The sequence below is a fragment of the Tachysurus fulvidraco genome, chromosome 16 (genome assembly GCF_022655615.1).
Source record: "Tachysurus fulvidraco isolate hzauxx_2018 chromosome 16, HZAU_PFXX_2.0, whole genome shotgun sequence".
Taxonomy (NCBI): Eukaryota; Metazoa; Chordata; class Actinopteri; order Siluriformes; family Bagridae; genus Tachysurus; species Tachysurus fulvidraco.
In genome coordinates this window covers 8,857,953-8,866,896 of record NC_062533.1, presented here as the reverse complement: position 1 = coordinate 8,866,896, position 8,944 = coordinate 8,857,953, and the positions used below count along the sequence as shown (strand labels likewise).

At 38.7% G+C, this 8,944-nt stretch overlaps 1 protein-coding gene across 2 annotated transcripts; it reads right to left on the bottom strand.

The window, feature by feature from the left end:
• Positions 1-144: 144 nt before the first annotated feature.
• On the bottom strand, positions 145-8,412 carry LOC113644363 (WD repeat and coiled coil containing). Of its 2 annotated transcripts, none has more exons than XM_027149141.2 (4): positions 8,310-8,412; positions 5,980-7,844; positions 1,960-2,080; positions 145-663 (listed from the first exon to the last, which is right to left on the bottom strand). In XM_027149141.2, the coding sequence occupies exons 2-4, from the start codon at positions 7,831-7,833 to the stop codon at positions 491-493; spliced, it is 2,148 nt and encodes a 715-aa protein (XP_027004942.1). In that variant the 5' UTR covers positions 7,834-7,844; positions 8,310-8,412; the 3' UTR covers positions 145-490. The 2 variants fall into 2 exon arrangements, with proteins under 2 accessions (XP_027004942.1, XP_027004943.1); XM_027149142.2 differs by having other exon boundaries at positions 1,960-2,074.
• Positions 8,413-8,944: the final 532 nt, after the last annotated feature.

Genomic DNA, 8,944 nt, shown 5'->3' with positions numbered 1-8,944 from the left:
AAACTGGTCAAAGTTTACAGGACATATCTGGAGTTTGTAATATTAAATGTAAACTTTTACATTAACTTTAATTGTAACCTGACTATTATACATTTCCAAAGTTACAGTAAAAGATATTCTTTGACACAATACACACTCATTACATCTTGTCTCACTTGAGAAGATATATTTATATTGAGGGGCAAACAAACAGCTCTTATTACATACATCTAACTCATTACAACTGATGTACTACGTGGATAAATCATTATAATTCAAAACAACGTTTTTTGTTAACAATCCATTTTGTCCCAAGATGCATGACATTTCTTTACACCAACAATAAATATTAGAACATAAAAGCAGGCACTATGATGTATAAAAATAGAGTTGGTCTTCATTTATCTAGAACAAAGCCACTAGTGGCCTGTAAACACTCATTATGAGGCATTGTCTTTTCATTGTGATGGCTTGGGGAGTGTGTGGACCGGAAAGGCTACAGCGCACGAAATCACTGTTCTATATTTGCTGATTTTTCAAGAGGTTGATCATTACTCCCACTGGCGCTGGCAGACTTGAAGGAAAACTTCCTCTTCGCACTCCGTATCATGAGCTCCTCCTGGTGTTTGAAGGTGAGTGGTACAAATCCGTCTGCGTCGGCCACCAAGACAATCCACAGTGGCCCTGAATAAATACAGACACAGCGGGTCATAAAAATATTTCACCAAAATATTCTAAATGAGCCACTTTTTCACAAATGTTTGTACAGAACACACAGATAAACAAAAACAAACAAACAAACAAAAAACAATTTAACAATGTAATAATTCTCTACTATAACAATAATCTACTAACTCTACCCTATAAACTGCAGACACGGGTCAGATGGACAGGATGGCCTACGAAGTGTACACTTCACAAGGGAGGCTATAACTGGACTTGAACCTTAAATCTGCTCAAAGCCCATAATCTGTTATCTATTTTTGTCACAGCCAATTAAGTACCTGAAAACTTACTGACTCTCTGACACTCAGTGTTTGCTGTATCCTGGTCAGAACCTATCCCACTAACAGAGTGCACGACAGGAGAGTTTACTCTGGATAGGATGCAAGTCCCCTCAAGGCACAATTCACACACACAAGCTCATGCATATACACACACTCACATCTCATACACACACTCACATTCACACTCGTCCACTCTCGCTCACACTTACTATACATACACCCATTTGCCAATTTACATTAGCCAACACACCGACCTAAGTTTTTTGGCCAGTAGGAGGAAACCCAAGAACCCAGAGAAACTCCACAGAGATAGAAACCCCAGTTCAGGATTGCACCCAGGACCCCAGAGCTGTGAGACTGCAATGCTACTGTACTGTAGTTGTAAAAACTGTATACAAGAGACAATAGAGTATAATATTTACCTGTATAATATTTCTCTGTACTTGTATTTCAAAGTGAAGTGTACATATATTTATGATTTTCAACTCATGTAAGCGTTCTAAGGAGGCACGGTGGCTTAGTGGTTAGCACGTTCGCCTCACACCTCCAGGGTTGGGGGTTCGATTCCCGCCTCCGCCTTGTGTGTGTGGAGTTTGCATGTTCTCCCCGTGCCTCGGGGGTTTCCTCCGGGTACTCCGGTTGCATCCCCAGGTCCAAAGACATGCATGGTAGGTTGATTGGCGTCTCTGAAAAATTGTCCGTAGTGTGTGAGTGTGTGAGTGAATGAAAGTGTGTGTGCCCTGAGATGGGTTGGCACTCCATCCAGGGTGTATCCTGCCTTGATGCCCGATGACGCCTGAGATAGGCACAGGCTCCCCGTGACCAGAGAAGCTCGGATAAAGCGGTAGAAAATGAATGAATGAATGTAAGCGGTCTAAGTAAATAATTGGCAGTTATCTGATATTTATTGGCTTTATTTTATAGAATGCATAGTAGAGTTCAGGGCTTGGTATCTGAGATTACAAGAACATACCATGCATCATCTCCATAACAGTCAGGTTGAAGAGCTCCTGCAGGACTCGGAGACAGAGTCTTCCTTCACATAACAGCACCGGTCTCCTTTCATCTGTGTACACGTTCTCCGACAGCTGCATCTGGCAAGGGGCAGAAAAATGCTTCACTGTTGATTTCTTTATGTTGCCTGTGTACAAGTTATAGACAGAGGCTGAGAGTAAAGAGGCCATATATTTGTCCTGTTATACTACTGAGTATTATACACAGTGCCTAAGAATGGTGAGCTAGCTTTATTTACATTATTACTATGCATAAGGTGATATAAAGCAAAATAATCCAGCTTGACCTTACTAGAATTCGTTGTCAGTGGTGGAGGTAAGGAATTACAACTACTCACGTTACTGTAATTAAGTACATTTTTGGGGTATTTGTACTTTTATGAGTATATTTTTAAGTCTGTAATTTGACTTGTACTTAGTTATAAGTTAAGCTAAGTAATTTATTTCATTATTTTTTAAATTACAATTTGTTGTTTCTGTAGCCAATAAAAATATCTCATCTTAACGGACCAATTAAAAGCCTGGTATTTGAACTAATATATATATATATATACACAGTTCATGTTTGTAAGAGTAACCTGACTAAAGACTCACACAGTAGAACACGTGTGATATTTTATTTATTGGTGTGCAGTAAGTTAGTAAGTTTAAAAAACAGTAAGTTTTATATGTTTAACAAAGGACATGTTTGCTGCATCGCCTGTCACCAATCTGTCTCGTATCACTCCTGAGCTCTGCTTATTGAACTTGCTGAGTTCCTGTGCATGTTCTCCACAATGTTCGTATGGGTTTCCTCAAAGTTCTCTGGTTTCTTCTTGCTTTTTTACATTCAAAACTATATATTTAAATGATTATAGTTGTGTGTTATGTGTTGTATGTTATGTTATGTGTTGTATGTTATGTTATGTGTTGTATGTTATGTGTTATGTTATGTGTTGTATGTTGTGTGTTATGTGTTGTATGTTGTGTGTTATGTGTTGTATGTTGTGTGTTATGTGTTGTATGTTATGTTATGTGTTGTATGTTGTGTGTTATGTGTTGTATGTTGTGTGTTATGTGTTGTATGTTATGTGTTATGTGTTGTATGTTATGTGTTATGTGTTGTATGTTATGTTATGTGTTGTATGTTGTGTGTTATGTGTTGTATGTTGTGTGTTATGTGTTGTATGTTGTGTGTTATGTGTTGTATGTTATGTGTTATGTGTTGTATGTTATGTTATGTGTTGTATGTTGTGTGTTATGTGTTGTATGTTGTGTGTTATGTGTTGTATGTTATGTGTTATGTGTTATGTGTTGTATGTTGTGTGTTATGTGTTGTATGTTATGTGTTATGTGTTGTATGTTATGTTATGTGTTGTATGTTGTGTATATAGCCATAACCGACTGAGACAAGATACGTTAGATATGCTATTTATACAATGTTAAACATGACCGAAATACTATTACAATAATCAAATTAGTGTGTGTTGTTCACATTAACACACATTACCTTGCATTTTTACTGGAAAGTGTTAACCACAATAATTAGTTAAAGATAATTACTTCTTTTTTGTTTGTTTGTTTTCCATAAAGCTTTAGTTTATTTTTTTTTAATTTCAGAAAGTACAATGTAATATAATAATATCAGACAGTAGATGTCAGGGATATAGAGATCATACCTCAAGTGATCACAGACCATTACCTCATACTGTACACACTACCTGTAGAAGAGATGAATCGTGTCTCACCACATTATCGACTCGGGTGAACTATTATTCCGACCACTAAAGACAGACTTCTTACTATACCCTTAAACGCAAACAATCTAGATGAAATGTCTAACAGCCATTATGACTATCTTCACTAGCACGTTAGACACCGTGCCGCTCCATACGCCACTGTGGTATAATAATCATATTCACACCTTCAAGAGAACAACCCGTAACCTCGAGCGAAAGTGAAGAATAAGAAAATTGAAGGTTTTTAAAATTGCATACACGGACAGTATGTCCAGCTATACACAGGTTCTAAAAGCTGCTAGAGATGATCACCTGAGCAAACTCAGAGAAATTAGCCAACACTATCCCAGGTTTTTATTTAGAGAGAGAGAGAGAGAGAGAGAGAGAGAGAGAGAGAGAGAGAGAGAGAGAGAGAGAGAGAGAGAGACTGGTGTTTATTGTAAGTGTTTGTTGCCTTTTTGGACTCCTTTGACATTTGTAATGTTGCTCCCATATAAAACAGTTCAGCTCAAGCCCAGCCATTTTTAGGGTCATGATTGAGGACAATGTCCCGTACAGAGACAAGCTGTTTCGCGCTGAGGTTTTGTTCAAACCGACCATCGAAAATATCCTCTCTAATGAATGTTTTTTATTTTTCATTATTTGTTGCTTTAAATCTTACCCATATACAATAGTGCTATTTTCTGATTGGCTATTGTGTAGCCTCTTATTTTTTGATTGGCTCATAAGTGTCAGGCTCGAATAAGAACTGAGATGCGCTTGGTTCCTGCCCGGTTCCATAGAGACAGCGGTGCGGACTGATACATTTTGAGCACTGCGGCTTATTAAATATATGATAAATAGTCAAAAAGTTTTTCTGCGTGAGAAATACGATGTGTGGTGGGAGAGCGTGATAAAAGACCCAAATGCGTGACTGTCACTCTCAATGCGTGACACTTGAGAGCCCTGTGAAAGTATCAGGAACAAAATAGTTGACAGCATCTTGTGACCCAGTGTCAGCTCTACACTCACAACTACAGTGCTTTGTACAGGACATGAGGAGCTAGATAAACTTATTACTCTAGCTACATCAACCACATGTGTGTTAGATCCCATTCCAACTGAAGTACTGAAACAAGTGTTACATACAGCTGCTGAACCTCTTCTTAATATTTTTAACCCTTAATTATCTTTAGTTCACGTCCCTAAATCCTTCAAGTTGGCATTTATCATTGTACTGTAATATAACGTTCGATTCAATTCACTTTTATTTGTATAGCGCTTTTAACATTGGACGTTGTCTCAAAGCAGCTTTAAAGAACAGTATAAGTAAAAAAAAGTTCAAGATTAATATTAGACTTATATTTAAATGCATTTATATTTATCCCTAATGAGGAAAACTGAGGCGACAATGCAAGGAAAAACTCTGTTAGATGGAAGAGGAAGAAACCTTAAGAGGAATCAGACTCAGTGACTGAAGGTCACGGGAGCTGGTACATCTCTTACTACATAAACCTGTATTAGTACTGATTCTTGGCTTGTAATTAGATCCTAATTAGAGATTGTGGTTCCTAATAAACTGACAGCTTAGATCAGATTAATTCGATCTATAATGCGTTTCTGAATAGTCCTCTAAACGTCAACGTATTCGAATCAATATAACTTGAATCTAGACACAGAAAGAAGTGCAAGGCCACTCTAACAGTGTGTAAATATAAAACTGTTGTTTGAATTGATTGCTTTGATATCAATAACCTGGAAAACTGAAACATTTCAGGAGCTGAGCAGTAACTCCTCTGATATGGCTTATTTGGGTTCGAGAACATTTTCAGGCAAGCTTGGATGATATGACCAAAATATCTCATGATATCTGAAGACGTTATGACACAAACTAAGCACCAAGACGAAATCTATAATTCTACATTTTAATTCACGTAACACAGTAACAGGTACAGTAGAAAGGTGGCTTGTTCGTTTAGTAAGCTACTTCGTACCACACAAATAGGTGAAATGCCTCAATAAACATCTTCAGATATTTTAATTGGTAATGCATATTCACAGAGCACCAATCTGTGGAAGTGACAGTCAAAATGTTTTGTTTCTAAAATATATTCAAGCCCCTGAAAAATGACAAAAAGTCATATTCAGGAGACAAGTCTGTGAACTTTTCAGCCTGATGTATAAATGTTCATATGCACACGATAAAGCTTTCTTAGCTGAACACAAAAACAGCAACATTGTTATTGTTAAATAAGACATAAATGTTATGGAAGTGACACATACCTGACACGTGACATGGACATACTGTGGTTCACGAACTGGTGGGTAGCTGCTCATGAGCTTTTTTCCATTCTGGGTGAAGTCTTTTATTTCTGAGAGGCACTGCTGCACCTCTGCAAATCGGCCAAATATCCTCTCCATGTTGTGTGCGAGTTGCTCGGAGTTGTTCTCTTTTCCATGACAGCTGTTCTTCAGCAGAGGAGAATCCGACAGCAGTTTTTCTGATGCTGTGTATCGAGGGGAAGACGGTCGAGTGGCTGTTGCTAGCGTGGGCATGCGATTGAGATGATCCATATCGTAGTTTTCCACAGTGATGGAGGACGTGCTGGAAGTGGCTCTGTCTGAGAAGTCAGTTGAGCTCACATCTGAACTAGACACTTCCTCAATTAGCTTCTTCCTGACATTTGATGACAGGATTACAGATCCTCCTGGAAGAACAAGGTCCTTCAAAGCAAAATCTTTAGCGTAGGCTTCCGAATGACGCCTAAGCTCCTGGAGGTCACTTGGAGACTCGGGCTTCTGGACAACAGGGGACGCTGTGTCCTCATCAAACACCAGCTCCCGGACAACGAGCCTGACGACGTACTTGTCTGTGTTGTAAGACGGAAGGAAAGCTGGGTCACTGCTCCTCTGTCGGCCGAGCATGACTAGGATCTGCTTGCTGCTAAGAAAGCATAAGCCTTTAGGTTTTTCATTCTTCTGTAGGTGTATCTGTTGAACATTGGGCATGGAGGATGCCATGATAGAATAGACCAACACCATGTTGCAGGTATTGGATGCAACTGCAACTGTGTTTCCTTGTGGGTCAAAGGCCATGATATCAGGGACCAGAATGCCAGGAATGCTTACTTTCCTGGTGGTCGTAACCTTTCGCTCGTACCTGACTAAAATCAAATGTGATGAGTCTTGACCTGATCCTGTCAAATGATCTCGCCGCCTCAAGTGAATCAAAGGACTAGGGTCTGACTTTCTGTGTTTTGACAGAATGTGCGTAAGGTCAGTGGGGCCACAGGATGAAATGAACGCTAAAGGTAGCGAACGGTCTGAGTCAAAAGACTTTCTCCTGGATTCTGAGCAAACATCTTCCTCCGACATAACAGCAGAAGGCTGATGAGTAGACAATGGCTTTGATTCATTTGACAAGTCAAAGGCAATACCTGCATTAAGCCCACAGATTTTATCTAGAGGCAGTTCTGTTGTTACAGCCACTTGGGCATCATCAGTAGACTCAATGGCACAGATACAGCCGCCAACATCAAAAACAGGGCAAAACGTACATGCAACCAGACTTTTCTGGATGTCATTCCATATATAGGAGTGAAGAGCGCTGCCAATGGCAACCACCAGCCTAGTTCCGTCTTTAGTCCAGCATGCACAGTGGATCAGACCACTGCCGTGGATGTCTGCCTTCACGCGGCGATTATCTACTCTCACAGAGAACAAAACAGAGGCATCCCGCTTGGTCAAAACAGCCAGGATGTCTTGCCTAGGGTGCCACACACAGCCCTGAGACAGCAGCGGGAAAGGTTCACTCATTTCACATGTCTGTGTGCACAGCAGCTTGTTCTGCTCGAGGGCACTCAGCTGAAGCTGCCACACAGTCACATGCTTCTTGTGCTGCACTGCGAGCAGAGCTGGAGTGCCCGAACAACACAGAGGTCCCCAGATAAGTCCAAAGACATGTTCAAATTGTCCAATTACATTAGTGTCACCAAATTTAGGCTCACCAGCAACATAGTAGAGTGAAGTGAGGCAAACCTGTCTCCCATCTGTCCAAGCTATCCCATGGACTGGATGAATGGCTTGGTGCAAAGTATTGAGTCCAGTCCTCAGAAGTTTAGCTTTCCCTAATTCCATGTTTGTTTGGTCTGTCAGATGAACAGATTTTGAAAATTATAATCAATTATGATAAACAAAAGGTTCAGATGTGTCAAAATGTCTACTTATTCAAGATAGTACTGAATGAGGTCTCAGCAAGGTTGTGCTTGGTGTAAACTCACTTAAAGCCTCTTGCCCTAGTCTTGTGAAATCCCTATAATCCTGCTCAAGGAGGACCTGATTAATCTGACATGACCCCTGAAGATGACTAGTTTGGAGGAAGATTACACTATTGTAAATGGATCATTTTTGTGTTTTTCTAATTGTAGGCTTTAAACTGCTGTAAATTTGCACAGCAACAAAAACAAAACACGTGTTTACTCTGTTGCCTTGATGACAAACACGTGTGCAAACAACTACGCTATTAGAAGTTAATGTTCATTCAAATTCTAACATTATACATACAATATACAAGTTATAAAACAGCGGCTGTGTATGATAGAATTAAAACATACCATCTTGTTGTTGACTTAAAAACCACCGGTTTTTTGTTTGGGTTATGTCTCCACTCGGACATATTTAATGGGTTGGACAAACGGAAAAACGTAAGAGCAAAGCATTGTGGGTATTTGAGTTTTTTCCACATGATCGACTGTTTACATTTTACTGTGTAACAAGCTGCTTAATGTCTATACCTTTACTTTTGTTTTGTTACAAGGTTCATCTGATGACAGAAATTTCAGTTTCAGATCTAATTATACTACAACTACTCTTCTTCTTCTTCTTCTTCTTCTTCTTCTTCTTCTTCATTTTCTTCTTATAATAATAATAATAATAATAATAATAATAATAATAATAATACTATAATTACATAATAATAATAATATGATTGCATAACAACAACAACAACAACAACAACAACAACAATAATAATAACTCTGGACTTGCACAGCACAGTGCCACTTTATACACTATTTACACACCATACTGCACCTGGTCACTTTAAGGACAATCTTTAAAAATCATACACATTTATGTATATGTATATTTATGTAATGTATATACATTATTTCTTCATATTCTCAATATATTTCATATTTTATATAGTTTTCTTACATAGTTTTTTATATAGTTTATACTTTCTTATTAT